This window comes from Glycine max, chromosome 16, assembly GCF_000004515.6.
Source record: "Glycine max cultivar Williams 82 chromosome 16, Glycine_max_v4.0, whole genome shotgun sequence".
NCBI classification, from domain to species: domain Eukaryota; kingdom Viridiplantae; phylum Streptophyta; class Magnoliopsida; order Fabales; family Fabaceae; genus Glycine; species Glycine max.
The window spans coordinates 28,497,256-28,517,187 of NC_038252.2; the positions used below are offsets into that span (position 1 = coordinate 28,497,256).

The window sequence follows — 19,932 nt, forward strand, 5'->3', positions numbered from 1 at the left end:
TTAAAGAGGTTAATAGTTATGCTTCTAAATATGTTAAATTTTGTTAAGTTTAAATATTAAGTGTATAAGTTTAGAGGTTATGAAATTATTTATATTTTTTAATATAAATTGGATAATGCAAGTCAATTAGTGACTTACTGGGTCGACCCTTGATCCAGTATTCTGATCGAGTAAATGACTAGTTCAAGTCTAATAGAATTGATAATAAATAATAATTTAAAGTTGTTATACTTTATGATACATGATTGATATATTACACATAATTCTTATTATTTTTAGTTCATAATTTCTATTTTTTAATAAATTCTTATGTTAAAAATTTAAAATATTTTATAATATTGTTCATAAATTAATATATGTCATCCATGACACATAAATTTATTATTTAATTTAAAATATATAATTGATGAATATTCCATAAAAGTATTTTAATTTAATTTTTTTATTGTATCTATGATTCTTACATTAGATTGATTTGATTATTATTTCACATTAATTATTTTAATTATTAAAATTGTTATACTTTACCATTTATGATTAAAATAAATTTATTAATGTCCACTCTTTACTCTCCCCTGTCTCTTTCCAACCCCATTTTCTTCTTTGCAACTTCTGATGGTGAAACAAAAAGCTACCTTGTAATTATTTTTGTTAAGATATGCCTCTTAACTCTTAAGATTTAGTTCTCCCCTCCCAATTTCAATCTTTTTGCACTTTGTGCCCTTAAGACATTACCAACTCCCTCCTAAGCTGAAACATCATGTTGATAGGAGCAATTGGAACCATTTTGGCACCCCCTTGGACTTTTAAAATATATGCATGATTTCTGGATTTTGTGTTTCACTTCTCTTAATGTTATGTATCAGTTTCATATTTTGAAAGTTACTATGACATATGCCTATGTGAGAGTCTTGAATATCTTGCTTATCTACACCATGTTGCCTGATGATGTTTTTATAGTAGTTGGCTCACTTTGGCCTAGATGCCAAAGATGTCTTGTTGAGATTGGGTATTTAATGCAAGAGGCATTCCACTCGACACATGGTGAAAATTGTTGTTGACGGGCCTGTGCATATCAGGTGCAGGTGTATGAGTAAGCAATGAAACTAAGGGAGTGACTGGCTTTCAAGATACTGACCAAGATAATGGAATTGATGCAATCATTGGCTTATCATGTGTAAAAGACAATAGTGAAACTGATGGAATTACAGGTCCTGATAGAGTGGTTGCCTTATCAGGTGTAGGATTTGTTGAATCACATCCCTAGTTTTAATTACAAACCATTAGCAATGCAAATAGAAAGGATGATGGGTTTAAGTGATGACTAACATTTTGTTTGAGTGTTTAAGTTTTTATTCCTTTAAGAAGCATATATGTTCTTTCATTCTGAGTCAAAATGATGCTCATAAAGGTTTAGAGAACAACTTTCACTCTTTCTTGCTTTTACTCTCCTCTTATCTACCTCCCTGTTTACTCTCTTGTGTCTTGCTCCCTCAAACCTCACAAATGGAAAGAACTAAAACAACAGTTGTCAACCCCTCCCCCCCCCCCCCAAAAAAAACTCTTCTATCTTAAAAAGTGAGTCTGTTCACTCACCCTTTCTTAGAACCCAAGATAAAGGTAAGGCCAATGCAATCCATATCTCTTATGAGTCTGACTCAAAAGCAACCATGAACTTAACACCCCTCATGATAAGGGCATAATGATTGACTCTTTAAGGAAAAAATGTTATGTGAATTTGGAGAAGTCAGAAAAGAAAAGAAAGAGGTCAGAAATGAGGTTCCTACTATTTTCTCTGACAAGGCATTGAAGGAGAAGTTTGACATAAGTTAGACTTGGAAGAAAATGGTATATGGGAGATATATTGATCTCCATGAGATAAAATAGAATGGTAGGGAAATTCTCTATTATATCAAGAAGAAAAAATTAGACTGGGTTCTTTGAGATGTATGAACCAGTCTACTCAAGGTTGGTGAAGGCCTTCTTTGTTGTTACTGAGGTGGATAACAACAACTTCACATTGAAGGCTACATTAAAGGGAACTAAGATTTTGATCTTAGAACAACTCTTGGTTGACTAATTAGGAGTCACTGTTGAAGTGAAAGACTTTATGATGATTGGCTCGAGGATAAAGGGCTCAAAAAGACGAAGGTACATAGGAAGTTTTCAAAGGATAAAAGGAAGACTTCAAGTCTAAGTCTTTGACTTCTTTTGGAAGGATTGTCCACTGTATTAACATGCTTCTAGTGTTGCAATGGGCTGGTAACTTCCAAGAGGTAAATGATCATGATCTTGTGGTTATTTATTGTCTTAGGAAGAAAATCACTATCACTTTACCCTTTCTAATCATTAATCATATGATTAAGACTACCAAGCCTATCAAGTCTACCTCCAATGTTCCTTATGGGATGCTGATGACCTTGATTTTTAGACACTTTAGAGTGTATATGGAGGATGAACCCTTTTTTTTTATCATTAATCACATGATTAAGGCTACCAAGCCTATCAAGTTTATCAAGCCTAGATATGATGATGTTTTTTCTTGGGGAGCCAATGATGTTGCTGCTTTGAGGTTAAACCCTCAACCAAGGATGGAGACCACTTGCACTTGTTCTAATGAAGAGGATGCTCAGAACAAGGAGAAAAAAAAAGAAAGAGAAAAAGGAGAAGAAGTAGAGATCCTCACCCCTTCTCACTAATCATGTCAAGAGTGTGAAGAGATTGAAGACCAGGAATAGAAGAAGTCCATAGTCCAAGTCAAGTGAGGTGAAGGAGACCTCCTAAGAGAAAGTGGCAAAAGAGTTGGTTTCCTCTCCAATGGTTGGATCATCTGTCTTAGAAAATGAGCTTTTTGAGTAAATTGAAAAGGATACTACATAAGCAGGTTCTAAGAAGGTTCAAAACTTAGAAAAGATTGCTAAATATCATTCTGAGGATGCTTAGAATGAGGCTGAAAAAGAAGAATCCCTTCAGCTTGAGGAAGAGTTAGAGGAAAATCCTTCCATGATGAATCAAAACACTATTCTAAGGAAGAGAAGATGAATGAGGAAGACCATTATGAGCCTCATAATGAGGTTTATGTAGTTGATAAAGGTGGTCTGCTTGCTTAGAATGAGGAAGAAAGAGCTTAGAATATAGGAGCTCAAAAAGTTGAAGCTCAGACTAAAGACATCCATCTTTATAAGGTGTGGAAGGTATTGGAGCTCAGAACCCTTTGGGTTTTGTACTTGTACAAGATTATATCAATGTTGAGGACATTGCAGATGTTTTGGCCAAGTTGAGGATTGTTGATTCCAGCTTGAAGAAAGAGAGTACAAAGAAAGGATAAGGAAAATAAGAAGAGCCTTCTCAGAAGGTTGAAGAGAATGCTACTGCTACTTAGAATACACTAGAACCATAGGTTGGTGAGAGCACCCCTCTTGAGTTTATGAAGGATTTGGTTTTCAACACTAAAAATCTTGGGAATCTCTTCAACTCTCCCATTTTTTATACCTCAATCAAGATTGCTTGTGGCTTTGGCACTATTTTAGGTGAACCTTCTACATTCTCTATCCCTTTTCCTCCACTTCCTATGGAGTTAGTTTATGTTGAACCTTCTAGGGTTTAGGAGGATGTTCTCCATGTACACATTCCAACTCCTCATACTATTGTTGTTGTACTCTCTTCTAGGTTAGCAGAGTCCAAACTGGTTTCTTTGGAGAAGCAGGTCAGGAAGATTTGTTCTGACCAAAAGTTGTTATTTATCAACATTAATCAACTTTAGAAAACCATGAATGAGTTCTTTGAGAGATTCCTCAGACTTGAGGAGTGGATCTTAGACAAGGCAAGGCCTACCTTGATTCCTGAAGCTACAACTATGCAACATGAGCCACCACCACCTCTAAGAGCTACCACCATGCCTTCCTCATCAGAAAACTCCTCTCCTACCAAGCTTGAAAGATTTGTCATCTTTGTTCCTCCCTTCTATTTTTTTCTTGATGACACATGGGGATAAATTAGGAAAGATCGAGTAGGAAGGGTGGGGGAGAAAACTTTTTGTAGAATCATATTATGTTTTATTTATATATTTTTTATGTATTTTGGAATGACCTAACTTATTAATGAAACTAATCTTGGTATTGAATAATTATCCTTCTATGTTTCACTTTTGCATTATGTTGTGATTTAACTTTTATAACTTATAATGCATGCATTGAGAGGGAGCCTCCCTTTAATTAAAAAGAAACAAAACTAATGTATATTCTAGGGGGAGCTAAAGACTGAAAAGCTCAGAAAGGTACTATCACTTTTTGAATTTGCTCTTAGGGGTTTGTCATCATCAAAAATAGGGAGATTGCTGAATCCTTTTTCCTGGTTTTTATTATGAAAAACCATTAGTAATGTAAATTAATGGATTAATGGGTTTAAGTAATGACTAACATTCTGCTTGAGTGTTTATTCCTTTAAGAAGCAAATATGTTCTTTCTTTTTTAGGTAGTCAAAATTATGCTCAGAAGGGTTTAGAGAACAACTATCAGAATTGAGAACTCAGAAGAATTCTTGAATCCCATAAGGATGATGAAGTTTTCTTCCCTCGAGTACTTAGTGCCTGCAGAGATATGACACATCAAGGTCTTAAATATAAGATTCATCAAAGACTACATGAAGAGCATCCCGATTTAGAATGAAGCTATGTAGAGTCTACATTAAATGACAAAGACCTCAACTCTGAGTTTCTGAACATCAGAATGATTTAGAAAGACTTAGAATACATCATTTGAACAATATCAAAAGATTAAAGTATGACAGTTCTTCATGTTCCACATGATGTCACAATCATTGGAGATAAATAAAAAAAATAAGAACTAGCTGCATAAGAAGATGCAACATTTTTGAATAATGAAGTTGTCCATAAGAAGTACTGGTGAGAAACATCAAAACAAAGGATTGAAGAATACTGCTTAGTTTTACCTTGGACAAAACACTAACACATCAACAACTAAACTTCTACTAAGTATTTATGAAGTAATAAACTTCAGAATGCTTGAAGTTGTGAAGAAGTGTTAAGAATCATGAAGTTGTGCTTCTTCAGAATAAAAGATCAATTTGAACTTCATCAAAGGAATTCATCAAGTATGGATTCATTCTCAACAAACATCAGAATGGCTATTTTGATGGTTCTTTAGAATGCCCATTAGAAAGGTTTCTCATAAGGGAACCTCAAAATGGTTCTATTAGCTGTCACTTCATAACAGGTGTAAAGTACACCTACTTGATCCAAAAGCTTGTCAATTATGTGGATCCTACTACAATGGTCTTCTCAGGAGTTATTTGAAGCATTTTTCGTGAGGCATGAAGAACAAGTTGAGCATTCCAAAATTGCAACACTGTGTGCAAGATCTTTGAGTGAAAAATCTATGTTTTAGCTTCAACCCTCTCTGTGAGAGTGGCCCATTTTTGATTTGTGCTTACAAAGCTTGTAATAATCTTAGATAGAAGTGTGAGATTAAGTTCTTGAGTGGAATCCTTCCTGTGAGGTGAAAATCTATATTTTGTGCAATCAAACACAAATCTATTTCTCTGTAAAACTCCAGCATTAGCTATCAAAGGTGAAATCGAGTGGTGTAGCTGGTCTAGTTAAGGCTAGGATTGATGCCCAGTTGAAAACTTATATAAAAATAGCCCACAGTTGGGATGAACCTATATAAAAATATCTTTTCACTTTTCTCTCTTCTTACTTATGACTTAGTTTTGTATAGATATGAAAAAAATTCTTTTGTCCAGTACATTAAATCTATTAACCTTTCATCTTAACAATTGAATCGAACTTTGTTTTATCAAAAAGTTTTAAGTTAAACATTATCTTTGAAACAAAAAGCTTTAAACTGCAAAAAGAACTTTTTTCCAAAACAGATTGCATTTTCATCATGAGTAACTTAAATTTCCATTCTAAGCTAAGAACAATTATTCATTTTGAACTATTTTACATGCCTTTTTGTTTACAAAGGAATCTTAAAAGTTTTCAAAACCCAAATTCAAACCCTTTTCTTATGGTATTTTAGTCATTTCAAGATTCAATATTGAAACTAACAGATTTGTAGGATTCAACCCAAACCCAGAAGGTACTGAAGCCAATAGAACCATTATAATGGTTGCAACATTTGAAAAGGCTGCTACTAAATCAACTTCCAAACCAAAAGATACCTCATCCAAGGGCATTATACATGGATCCAAGGAAACAACAAGAGAGGCGTTAAAGGTTGAACTAATGAAATTTTTTGCAGATATATATTGTTGAGAGTTTTGCAACTGAACATTGAGGGAAGAGTTCAGTGATGCTGCCAATTCAAGAAGAACATCCATAGATTCTTTCTCTTCAAATTTTCAATTACTAAATTACAATAAAGGAAACCATCAAATCAAATTAAACAAAGCATAAGCCTCTAAGACTTAAAGGCTAAGAACAATTACTAAATATTAAAATCATTCAAATATCATCATCATTATCTTAAGCTTCTAAGGCTAGCAAGATGAAGCCATTGTGATTGAAAAAAAAACAAGAAAAAAGATAGATGTACAAAAAATGAAAGAAGCCTCAATGGAGATTGTAGATCTCATTAGAATTATAGGCCTCACTGAAAATTGTAGTTCTACCACTGGAAAACTTGCAGGAAATAGCAAGCCTTACTAGAAATTCAAAAATAAGGGAAAAATTGTATGACAAGAGGCATAAAAAACAAGGATTCAAGAAGAAAGGTTTATAGCTTAAATGAAGGGAAGACATGAGTGATTCATGAAGAGGGAGAAAGTAAAAAATCATGGGTTTAAAAGGTCAAAATAAAGACTTGTGCAATTTTAAATTTTGACCCTTTAAAAAAACCCTAAAACTCCCATTCGAAAATTATAGCTCTACTATCAGAAATCTCACCAGAAGTAGCAAGCCTAGCCGAAAATTGAAAAATAAGGGCAAGATTGGCTAACAAGATGCACACACACAAGGATTCATGACAAGAAATTTAGGGCTCAATAGGAGAAAGGATGAGAGTGATTCATGGAAAGGGAGAAAGTGAAAATCATGGGTTTCAGAGGTCAAATTAAAGACCCGTGCAATTTTAAATTTTTACACTTTAAAAAACCCTAAAACTCCCCATCAGAAATTGTAGCTTTGTTATCAGAAAACTCACTGGAAGTAGCAAGCCTCGCTAGTAATTGAAAAATAGGGGGAAGGTTGACTAACAAGAGGCATTGACACAAGGATTCACAAAGAAAGGTTTAGGGCTTGAAGGGAGAAAGGGTGGGAGTGATTCACAAAGACAGAGAAAGTGAAAATCATCGATTTGAGAGGTCAAATTAAAGATAAAGACCCATGTGATTAAACATTTACCTTTTAAAATGACTTTGTTTCACATGCATATTTTGTTCTTTGAGTAAAAACATTAGGAGTGGCCGCGGATCTAGATTTGGGCACGATATTATACAATTTCAGCCACAATTTTTGGTATGACAATTGTTACTCCTAGACACAACATGATGATGTCTTCAAGAGCAAGTGGTGCTCACTCTGTTCATTCTCTACTAGGTGAGGTCCGCTATATGAATAACATGATGTCATTGTACAATTTGATTGTAGTGGGATTTCCAACCACTGAGAGAAGGCCATATTTGTCTTTCGTAGATAAAACTTCTATCAATTCAGACTCCTAGAGATTAATTTACGATGCAATCCCTAGGATAATGAATACACACCTACACTTTTTTTAGGTTGAGTTATGAAGAATTGAAATAGGAGGAAATGAATTGGTAAGGAAATGATGAATTCAAGTTTGATTGAGAGGGGAAATGAGAAGAGAAAGGGATTATTTCTATGGGACCCAACAAATTTAATTTCTATCCCATCATATTTGTTGCAGTCTTTACACATCCGATATGTATTATATTTCTCAACATCCATCTTTTCTTCGTAAGCATTTACTTATTCATTCTTCTCCAGATTTGGTTACCTAAAGTGTTTCGTCATGTATACATAACAATCTAAGTTATTCTTAAAAGGGTAAAATATATTTTACATATTTCCTCTTCTTTCCTTTCACTTTTCAATACAAGAAGACAACTAAAAAGGAATTACTTCATTTCATTAATCTTTCATAAATCCATCCATCCAATATACATGGTTGAAGGTAGTTTTGGGCATTTTGGGTCTTTTATGAGCGGAAGAGGATGAATGAGAGTGCATGCACGTTAGTGAGAGAGGGAGAGAGAGAAACAACTGTTTTTAGTATCCATCCACACCACCCATTATTGCACTCTCCAGCAACTAGCTTCCACCATGAGCATTCTCAGCAGCCAAGTTATGTGCTAGGATGCTATGCAACAATAGAAGCCACCAACCCATCACATTTGTTATCTATGATTTAGATGACACTAACTCTAACACTGTGACATGGCTAATGCAAAAAATAAAACCTTACAAAATTAAGCATTTATATAACATTTCCTTTTAATGCAGTTCATGAACAAATTTCAAGCATAAGTTGAACCACCCTATAGTTTTCCGCACACAAAGTTTCATTAAGATAAAGGGTATCTATTAAAAAATGTTCTAGGAAAGTAGTTCACAACGACATGGCTCATACCATTTAGCTGTTTATCATATAAATTTAACTATTGGTAAAACAATTCAAATGAAGAAAATTCCAGTTCAACTACTGTAACTAATTATTCTAACTATTACTCAAAAATGCAAGCTTTCATGATAAGATACAATGTCATGAACATGTCCTAACAAATCTTTCAATCAATAAGAACACTATTAAAACACTTCGGTAAAGTGAAGGGTATCTGTGTAAACGTTTTGACTAAGTTACATATTCTTCAAAAAATAGGCAAAGAAGGGTATCTATGTAAACTTTCTGCACAATGATCTTTTTCCTCTTATGTTTTTGTTTGCAATAAAGAGTAGCTAAAACACAAAATCACGACATAAACCACTATTGTGCTTCATGAACTCCTTGATGTATGTGGTGTCAACAGTGTGGCCGCCGGTAAGGGCAACAACATGGATCAATAGAGAAAGTGAGAGCTTCATGATGCTGTGTACAATAAAGGAACAGGACCCCTGGTAGCCAAACATGATGGCAATGACAATATTGATGGGGTCTAGGCTGTATGCTGGGTACAAATGCAACTATTATTTTAAGTATTTGTATCTTGTACAAATATGATACACATACATCTACCATATTTTCATATTTGTGCATTGAAGGTGAATAACAACAAATAGTGCTATTATTCAAGTTGTAAACTAAAAGGTACATAGCTAAAGATGAAAATAAAAAATCCTAATGCAACAACATGTTGTTCTTAAGCAGAAAACGTGAAAACTCCACCCCTTGGGACTATCCCTTTCTATCCATGTCCTTTAAATATAAATTTATATTATATATATACGCTGATATTTATAATTTCTTGGATCAGACGTAACATATGCAGGTACGATCAAATGCTATAACACATACAAATTAACATATAACACTTGGGTCATCTAGTAATCACGATCAAGAATTTGCTTCAAAATTCAAATAACAATGAGTAACAAGAAGTGCAGTGTCACGGTGGCAACCGAGGGTGGTGGGTGCGGGAGGAAAAGCGTTACGACAGGAAAGAAAAGCTCAAGATTGTTCTTCTCACTCTAATGATGTGCGTCACTCAAAATCGAAAGAATTGAGTGGCATTTGGTGGTGGATACTGTGGGTGGAGGCAGAATTTGGTGGCAATTGATGAAGAAGAAAGACACGCGCGGAGAAGAGGAAGTGAATAAGGCATGTTTAATGTTTGGTGCAGCGGTAAAGTTGTGTCTTGGTGACTTGTTGGTCATGGGTTCGAATCCGGAAACAGTCTCTTTGCATATGCAAGGGTAAGGCTGCGTACAACATCCCTCCCCCATACCTTCGCATAGCGAAGAGCCTCCGGGCAATGGGGTACGAAGAAAGAAATGATTGTTACAAAGACACACATGCATTACTTCAGTGTTTTTTTTTAATCTGGACCATTAATTTCAACCATTAATTTAGATTTAACAACTAAGATTACCTCTTCTGGTTCTTATATAAGATATCATTTTTCATCGAATAAAATATGTTATATATATATATATATATATATATATATATATACTATGACTTCTATGAGAACATGAAACCAATTAATAATAATCATTGGATCAAAATTAAAAATAATTTGAGATTAAAATATATAAAATTTAAAATTAAAATCTAATCTATCATCAAATTTCTAAAAAATTAATCACACAAAAAATCTATAAAGATCTCAATTATGACTTCCTAAAGTATCTTAATTAACCTATCAATACCATGGTTACATATATCTCAACTATAGTCACCATTGCAACCATCATCATAATTGTCACAACCACCACTACCATCGTCATGACCTTCATCGCTTTCATTGTCATCAATGGTGATGATGACAGTGACAGTCATGACGGAGAAGGTGGTGGTGGCGACCATGCTGATGAAGATGAGTTAAAAATAGTAGAAATATTCCATAATGTGGTTTGTTTGGTAAATCTTGTAGAAATTTAATGATTATATTAGATTTGAATTTTTACATATTTTAATATCAATTGTCTATTATTTTTAATCATGATACTTTACTATGAATTCTTCTCATGTTTTTCACATAAAAAAGTATTCTCACAAGAGTCATATTCTATATATATATATATATATATATATATATATATATATATATATATATATATATATATATATATATATATATATATATATATATATAATATAATATAATCTAATATCTGTTTAAATAATCTTTTGATCCCTATAGACAGACACCACGATGACTATTATGAGAATAATTATCTTATATGAAAATGAAAATAGTTAATTTCAATTGTTGGATTAAAATAAAAGTCTTAGATTAAAAATATTTTATATTCAAATTAAAATCTCATGTAATCATAAAAATTTTAAAAGATTCACCAATTAGAAAATCAAATATCTAATTTATTACATCCAATTATATCTCATACTTATCATCACTATTATGATCACTTGTTCACCGTCACCTCATCATGAGCACCACTATGAGCATCGTGTGTCACCACCAACATGATTGTTGTTATCATTGTTGTCACGATAGCGACAAGAACGATGACGACAATCATGTTGATGATGACACATGGTGGTCATGACGATGATAATGATGGGAGTAGCAGTAGTGGAAACAGTTATGACAGTTATGGTGGTAGTTGCGGTGATGGTCATGATAGTAATGATGGTCGTGATAATCATGATGAGTTTAAGATAATAGTATGTAGACATGTGCAATGCACGAGAAATTAGTGTTTTATTTTTATTTTAAGATATATAATTTAAATTGTTTAAGATAAATATGTTGTATCATTTATTAATATGTAAATTTATTAATTATTTATCTTAATAGTTATTATAAAAAAGACTATAGTTTTTAATAATATTAATGAAATTAAGTACAATGATCTTTATTTTCATGTTAATATTATAATGATATTTGTATCTTTTATATATATACATATATATATATATACACACACACATATATATATATATATATATATATATATATATATATATCAATAACTCTAATGATCATTCTTAAATAAAAATATTATATAAAAATATTAATAATTTTTACAAATATGATTTAATAGTGTAGACCAAATCGATATTAGAGATGATAGTGGCATGAGATGATCTCAAATAGTAGTCTCTCATCATGATTACATTGAATGAAAATACATCCTGTCTCGTACTTGCACTAATAATTTGTTTGGTGGGTATCAATGAATTTTATAAATATTTGTAAGTATATGAACCATATCCATGAATGTTTTTTTTAAATTTTTTTAAAACAAAATTAAGTTAAGAATTGTATGTTAGTGTTATAGCGATATTAAGAGAACGTTTTCACTTGAAAACTATAGTGAGCATCCAAAAATATTTTTAAGATAAAATTATTGCTAATAAATACTACTTTTTTTGGTATATTGGGAATCGAAACTAATAAATACTTTATTAATTATGAAACTTTTTTATACCATATTAATTATTTTTAGTTATTAAAAAAGATACTTAATGTTTAATAGAAGAAATATGTCCGTGTTTGATTTTTACCATGTACAAAATTTTATCATGCTAGCTACGGTCATGATTTGCGACTAGGGCTAGTCTATGATTTTGTGGGTTAGAGTACACCCATGATTTCTAACCTATGACAAAAAAAAAAGAGAAACATTTCTATTACAATTTTTTTATTTTTGTTTCTATAAACAATATTTTAGAAATACTCATTACTAATCTCAAAATAATAATAATAATTTTTATTATAAGTGTTATAAAAAAAATTTATATTGAAAACATTCTCATGTCCTTAAGAAAATAAGATAAATTTAAATAAAAGACATGTTATTGATACACTTTTTTTATTTATTATTATACATACTCATTATTTAGCGACAAATATTAAAATTTAATATTTTTTTTACTTAATTATAAATAATGCAACACACAATTCATAAATTATGAGTAAAAATAACTTAGATGAAATTGAGCCATGAAAATAATATTCATTGTTTTGATTACTTTAATTAAAATATATATTGTTTAAAATGTGATTATTAATTTTTCGATTTGATTTTATTTGATAAATCTTTTAAAAATTTATTTGTTATATGAGATTTTCATTTGAAGTTAAAATATTTTTAATTTAAAATCTCCTTTTAATCTAATGATTGATTAACTATTTTTATTCTCACCTAATCCTCAAAAACTAATATCAAAATAATTTTTTAAAGGACTGAATTAAAAAAAAAAAAACGGCAGAATGATTTAAGTCTAACAAGGCAAAATTAAAGTGGCAGAATTATAAGAGCACGGAGGATTCGATTCGAGAAATTCGACGTTTTCAAAGAATTGGAAACTGGAAACTTCACTTCTGTTCGAATTCAGAGGTTAATTCTCGTTAATTAGATCAATCATGAGAACTCGAAATGCCGATTCCGCTTCCAAATCCGCAACCCCTAAGAAGACGCCGCCGCCGCCGCCGAGGAAATCCCCTGCGGCAAAGCGCACCACCGCCACCAAAACCAGAGCCACAAAGAAGAACGAGGTTTCGCCCGCACCCGATTCCAACCCCTATCAATCTCCTCGTAAGCGTTTTTTTTTCTTTTATTCGTTTCCGAGTTTTAGTTTGTGATGAAGACGAAACTGTCTCGATTGGAAAATAAAATGAAAGAAAAACTAGACATTACGCTGAAACCCGTGTTTTTAGGATTTCAGGTTTGTTTCATCCATGATGACGTAGTAGTTGGGGAATTCGTTTTTTTTTTTTCTCTTACGATTTTCCTGTAATTTGTATTTATTTAATATTTATTCCTTTTGGGTTTCTTCACGTTTGAAACTGTTGATTCTTTATTTATTTTGACCTTATTTGTTCTGAATAACAGTGGAGCAGGAATCGTTAGGCAGTGCTAGCAGTGCAAAATTTGTGAAAAAGAAGACTCCGGGGAGACCGAGAAGTAAAGCAATTGATACTCCAAATTCGGAAGAGCAATGTGAGGCAGTAACTGATGAAACTCTGATTGAAGATGATACTGAGGTGGTAGAGAAAGTGGAAGATGTTGGAGTGGTTGGTGCAGGTAGTGTTGAGGGTGAGAAGGAGGGGGGACAAGGTGTTGGGTCTGTTGGATTATCTGACGAGACGGAAGGTAAGTCGATGGAAGTGAATGAACCTGTTGTTGAAAAGGTTTGCGAATTGGTGGAAAAGGGAAATGATGTAATGGAAGTTGAAGTAGCTGCTTCCCAGGATGCTTCTGTTTCTTTCAAGCGACTGGGGCGACCCATTGTGGATCTCAATATATCTGCGGATAATGAAGATTGTACTGGTGAAAAGGAGGGAGAAAAAGGAAAGGAAGAGTTGAAAGATCAAGAGGGGGACCAAGGGAAGGAAGAGTTGAAAGAACAGGAAGGAGAGAAAGGGAAGGAAGAGTTGAGAGAACTGGATGCAGAGAAAGGGAAGGAAGAGTTGAGAGAACTGGATGCAGAGAAAGCAAAGGAAGAGTTGAAAGAACTGGATGGAGAGAAAGGTAAGGAAGAATTGAAAGAACTGGATGGAGAGAAAGGTAAGGAAGAATTGAAAGAACTGGATGGAGAGAAAGGTAAGGAAGAATTGAAAGAACTGGATGGAGAGAAAGGTAAGGAAGAGTTGACAGAACTGGAAGGACAGAAAGGTAAGGAAGAGTTAACAGAACTGGAAGGGCAGAAAGGTAAGGGAGAGTTGACAGAACTGGAGGGACAGAAAGGAAAGGTTGAGTTGAAAGAACAGGAAGGAGACAAAGGAAAGGAAAAGTTGAAAGTGCAGGAGCTGGAGAAAGCAAAGGGAGAGGAAACATACCTTTCTGGACATAAAGAGAACACCAAGTCTTTTGGTGTAGAAGTTAAAGCCCAGATGCAAAAAGAAGATGCTAATCCCATTAAAGATGATGGTGAAGGACTACAGAGTTGTGAAAAGTACGATCTTGGAGAACAAGGGAAGGTGGAACTTGTTGAAGAGGATCCTGAGGAACCTCCAGAAGAAACTTTGGCATTGGAGGAGGAACATAGGGAATTGGAGGCTATTGCAAATCAGCGAAAGATTAAAAAAGAACATGAAATTTTTGTTGGTGGATTGGATCGTGATGCTACAGAGGAGGATCTGAGAAAGGTTTTTCAGAGGATTGGGGAGATAGTTGAAGTCAGGTTGCATAAGAATTCTTCAACAAATAAAAACAAGGGCTATGCTTTCGTGAAGTTTGCTAATAAGGAGAATGCAAAGAAAGCTTTGTCTGAAATGAAGAACCCTGTCGTATGTTTCTCTATCTGATTGTTTATTTCTTTGATTTTATGCTCTCTACTTTTTCTTTTGTGCTGTGTTTTTACCTCAGTTTTTGCAGATACATGGTAAGCGGTGTGGCACTGCACCTAGTGAGGATAATGACACATTATTCTTGGGAAATATTTGCAATACTTGGACCAAAGAAGCTGTAAGTGTACAGCAGTTTTTTCTGTTGCATTTACTTCTCTGGCTGGTAAACTTATTTCTTAATATATGGGTGACAGATTAAACAAAAGCTGAAGGATTATGGCATTGAAGGTGTTGAAAGCATTACACTTGTTCCAGATGTTCAGCATGAGGGCTTGAGCCGGGGCTTTGCATTCCTAGAGTTTTCTTGTCATGCTGACGCCATGCTTGCATTTAAGAGGCTACAAAAGCCTGATGTTATCTTTGGCCATGCTGAGCGAACAGCTAAGGTAGCCTTTGCTGAACCCATACATGAACCAGACCCAGAGATAATGGCACAGGTGAAGTCTGTGTTTATTAATGGTCTCCCTCCACATTGGGACGAGGATCATGTGAGGGAGCTGTTTAAAGCATATGGTGAAATTGTAAGAATTGTGCTAGCACGGAATATGTCTTCAGCTAAGAGGAAGGATTATGGATTTGTTGATTTTTCTACACATGAAGCTGCTGTAGCTTGTGTTGATGGCGTAAATAAATCAGAATTGGGTGATGGGGCATCAAAGGTATATAATCTTGTGTGTTACTTGACCATGATTTTACATTTGTACAGAATTATTCTCTTCTTTCCATTGCTTTCCCTTCTGCCGGTTTTCAGCAATGTAAGAAGAGTGGAATCCTATAAACTTCAACTGCTTTATTTTTAAATTGTAGTGATTGGAAAGAAATTACCTTTTAAATAAGATTGTCAAACTTGAGTCTGTGGTTTGGTTCAATTTATTATGGAGATTTTTATAAAAACTTTCTAGACAGTTTTTGAAAAATAATTGATTGTCTCCTTGGAAATAATCTCTCAACCAAACTTGTGCTTAAACTCTTGCAACATTCGTAGACTCAACTTGTAAACTCGTACAACATGATATAAAATTAACATTTAGAAAACCTAATGTTCTCAAAGATGTTTTTTTTATTACTTTGCTTTTCTATTAATGTTTGATTGTAATGAAAATCTTATTTTTTATTTCTTTATAAACAATATATAAGTTGAAACATTTTACGATTTGTAACTAATATTTTTTTTTTAATATTATATATTTGCAAATCATCATTAAAATAATTTTTGACATTTTTTAAAATTAAAAGTTTTCATTATATGATTTTAATAGTTTTATTATCATAAAAATAGTTTTTATTTAAAAAATTAAATTGATTTACATAATATTTTCTTTTAATTTTATATATGTACTTTTTTATTGGACGAGATAACTATTTTTAAAATTTAAGTTTTTAAATTTTCTTATCAAACAATTTTTGGCTTCAAATGAAGGAACAGTTTAAAAAAAATGAAAACTGACAAATAGTTTCTGCTTTTTTTAAGTTCTTATTTTTAGCTTTAATATAAAAGTAACTTAATTCAAAAAATAAAAACTAGGTTAAACATACCTCAAGTTAGCTTTTATGAGTTTTAGTCTAGTCTATGGAAGTTCCACAAGTTTACGTAAATTCTTGGATTTGATAACCTCACTTGTTCTTAAAAGGAACCAAAGTGCTCTTTATCCACTTATTTGCCATCTTTGTAGATCTCAAAATTTCATTAAATAACATAAGTGAGCTAAATGATTCCTTCTTTTTCTATATACTTCCAAACTTCAATAGAAATAGCATTATTCTGGATCCACAATTTTACCATTGTCTATTGTCTTAAGGATTTGTTTTATCTCTCCAATTCATTTGGCATCTTTGTAGATCTCAAAATTTCATTAAATAACTTAGGTAAGCTAAATGATTCCTTCTTTTTCTGTATACTTCCAAACTTCAATAGAAATACCATTATTCTGGACCCACAATTTTACCATTGTCTATCGTCTTGAGGATTTGTTTTACCTCTCCAATTCAAATTCCATGGTAGTAAGCCAAATTTTGTTCATTTCCTTGGATTTATACATATTACGAGTCAATCCTTGCCCATCATTGAAAAGCTTATAAAAACAACTCTCCTATCTCTCTTAAATATCTTTTTTTGTGATCAAAACTGTCCATTCTTGATCCTTGATACATCTTGATTAAAATTTTTTTGTTTTTCTTTCTCTATTTTTGGTAAACTAATATATCTTACATTCTTCATTTTTTTGTGCTGAGCTCTTTGTAAAACTCTTCTAAAGCTTTAGGTCGTGCTTCACTCATGATTTTCATTGTCTCATTTCTATCATTCTGATACCTTGCCTAAATTTTAGCGTTATTATACCGATGCAAGACTTTAAAGCAGTGAGCCAAATGCATAAAATGATTCTGCATACAGCTCTAATAACAGAACATATAAGTCATACAGATGATATAAGGGTTTTGTAGATAACACTGATAATAGAAAAGGTTTGCTGAAACCTGTTTGAATGCACAGCTGGATTCAAGGGTCATGGACCTGGATTGTCGGGTGAAAATTTGTATAGACAAATTGCCGGTCATGATTACGGAACAAATTGCTGGGTTTGCAAAACAGTGTTAAATTGATGGGTTGCAAATGTTGAGGGCATATGAGGGTTTGAACTTTGAACTCTGTTTTGTCTTTTCAGTTGATGTAGAACCACTGTTGTTAAATAGTGGCCATGGTGGATTTTTTGCCAACTGCCATAAGCAATTTGTGAAGGGAGGCCCGCCATAAGGTGCAATGGTGTGTTTATGTGGTGGAATTTTGGCCTTCCGCCTCTTCCATTGATAAAACCGTGTAGAACATGCATTGAATGGCTAATGGCAGCCAAAACACATTTGTTTTAGGCAATCTGGGGCAGATATTAATGCAAAAAACAGACTTGTTGACTCTGCTAGACTTGCAATTCTGTGGGTTTGAGCATTTCTGACCAAGTCTATTCATTTCTACCAGGAAAAGATTAATGAGTTTGAGAACGAGTTAAATCCATTTTACAACTTAGAATTGTTAAGTTGTATGATTCTATGAGTTGATTTTAGAGTTTGACGACCATGTTTATTGATATTCTTGGGTCCCTCTCCCCCCTCAGTCTATCTCAAAAGTTTAATTTTCATGATTGTATCAGTATCACTTTTTTTGGGTTTAGTTTTTATTCTACTTACACCCATCTAATATATCCTATATTTTATTTTGCTTTTAATTTTGACTTGATTTTGCATATTTTCCATTTGGTCAATAAGAACAAATTTTTGCCATGCTTTTCAGATAAAAGTGAGAGCTAGACTTTCAAATCCGCTGCCTAAAACACAGGCTGTCAAAGGTGGTATGAGTGGTGGGTTCCGAATAAGTCATGCTAGGAGTGGAGCCTTTTCAAGACCAGGTTACTTATTTTTTTTCTACGCCAATTAACTTGGAACTTAAATTATCTTGTTGACACCCTTATTTGAATTATCTAATTAGAATCCCTACTACAGGAAGGGGGTTTGGGCGGGGAAGACAGCCCTTCAACAACAGGGGAAATTTCAACAGGGGCAGGAGTTTCTATCGCGGTGGACACAGTCAAATTGGAAGAATGGGTTTTCGGGATGACCATGATTTTAGTATGCATCCGGATTTCCGTCAAAGGCAATTTGGTCCACAAGGTTATTTGTTGAACTTCTTGCTAAATATTTTAGTTCTAGTTTATTGTGGCATTTAAAGTATTGATGTGAAGGTTTTGAATGATTTTAATATTTGAGTATATTGTAAAGCAGGAGCTGTGAGGGGTGGACATTATGCAGGTAGCCGAGGTGCTGCATTTGCGGGACCATCTAGACCTTATCATGATAGAGCATGGTACGGTATCCCTGATGGAGGCCCTAGTGAGCCTATTCCTCCAAGGAGGCCCTACTCCCCAGGTGGACAGTTTGACATGCCTTTTATGGGAAGGCATTTTGATGATCCATATCTATACGATGACAATATGCAAGGAATGAAACGGCCATTTTATATGACTGTAAGATTTTATTTTTGTTTTAATTTTGCTTATCCGTGTGGTTACATTTCCATACAAATTTTATGTTACTTCTGTTTACAACTGGAAAATATTTATTACTTTGAATTGATTATATTTCTGTCTTTTAGGACCCTGAGCCTGATTACATGGGGCCTACTAGACTACGTCCTCGATTGGATTATGCAGATCCACCTATATTTCCTGGAACTCATCACCATGGTCTACCCTTTACTTGCTTTTTATCCTTAATTATATAGAAGCATGTTTATATTCTTGATAATTTTTTTTTTTTATAGATTCTTTTGGGGCTGGCAGCAGACAGTACCCGCCGGACTATTACGGTTCTGATGTGAGTTAACATTTTTTAAACCTATTCTTTTGTTCATATAATTTAATTGTAATATTAGTTACGAATTATGCTATTCATGTTACAGTATGGTAGAGGTTCATATTCATCTTATTACGGGGGTGATGGCTCACATGGGCATGGATACTATTATTAATGTGATGAATCTTTTGGTAAGGATTATTTTTAAGAATTTTATATTCTAATTTGCAGCAGCGAATTCGCTTCTAATGTTTTGTGGATTTTTATTCTTGTTTAGGTGGATCTGGAATTGTGGGATAGACATCTTCAAATATAAGCTTGCGGCTTGAGCATACAAGTCTGAAGTTGCATATTTATTTTATACACTTCTCTGTTATTCCTCTTCCACCTGGTTTGTTTCTATATATCTATATCTATTTGGGCATAGGTGGTATAGACTAAATTGTTTAATGATAGTTGGGTAGGTTGTCTTTCAGGTCCTGGAGTAAGGTATTAATAAGATTTATATGGAATGGGCTAGATTTTCTTTAACAACTTAGGTATGATGAGATCAGGGACTTGTATTTGAGGATGCTTTGTTGATTGTACAATATTAATCTTTGACTCATCAAATATAAATTTGGTGATTGGAAA

General features: G+C 33.3%; 1 protein-coding gene across 1 annotated transcript; it reads left to right on the forward strand.

Annotated features, from left to right (window-relative positions):
• Nucleotides 1-12,850: 12,850 nt before the first annotated feature.
• LOC100819035 (nucleolin) lies at nucleotides 12,851-19,932 on the forward strand. The gene is made up of 11 exons (XM_003548808.5): nucleotides 12,851-13,204; nucleotides 13,502-14,898; nucleotides 14,987-15,076; nucleotides 15,153-15,617; nucleotides 18,242-18,356; nucleotides 18,451-18,618; nucleotides 18,730-18,971; nucleotides 19,100-19,190; nucleotides 19,268-19,320; nucleotides 19,406-19,490; nucleotides 19,577-19,932. The coding sequence occupies exons 1-10, from the start codon at nucleotides 13,033-13,035 to the stop codon at nucleotides 19,472-19,474; spliced, it is 2,862 nt and encodes a 953-aa protein (XP_003548856.1). The 5' UTR covers nucleotides 12,851-13,032; the 3' UTR covers nucleotides 19,475-19,490; nucleotides 19,577-19,932.

What these genes read in the sequence shown, in the direction of transcription:
- LOC100819035 (XM_003548808.5), top strand. Translation starts at nt 13,033, where the DNA reads ATGAGAACTCGAAATGCCGATTCCGCTTCCAAATCCGCAACCCCTAAG. An exon ending in ATACTTGGACCAAAGAAGCT is followed by an intron (nt 15,077 to 15,152) that starts GTAAGTGTACAG and finishes TATGGGTGACAG; the next exon opens with ATTAAACAAAAGCTGAAGGA. An exon ending in AACGGCCATTTTATATGACT is followed by an intron (nt 18,972 to 19,099) that starts GTAAGATTTTAT and finishes TCTGTCTTTTAG; the next exon opens with GACCCTGAGCCTGATTACAT.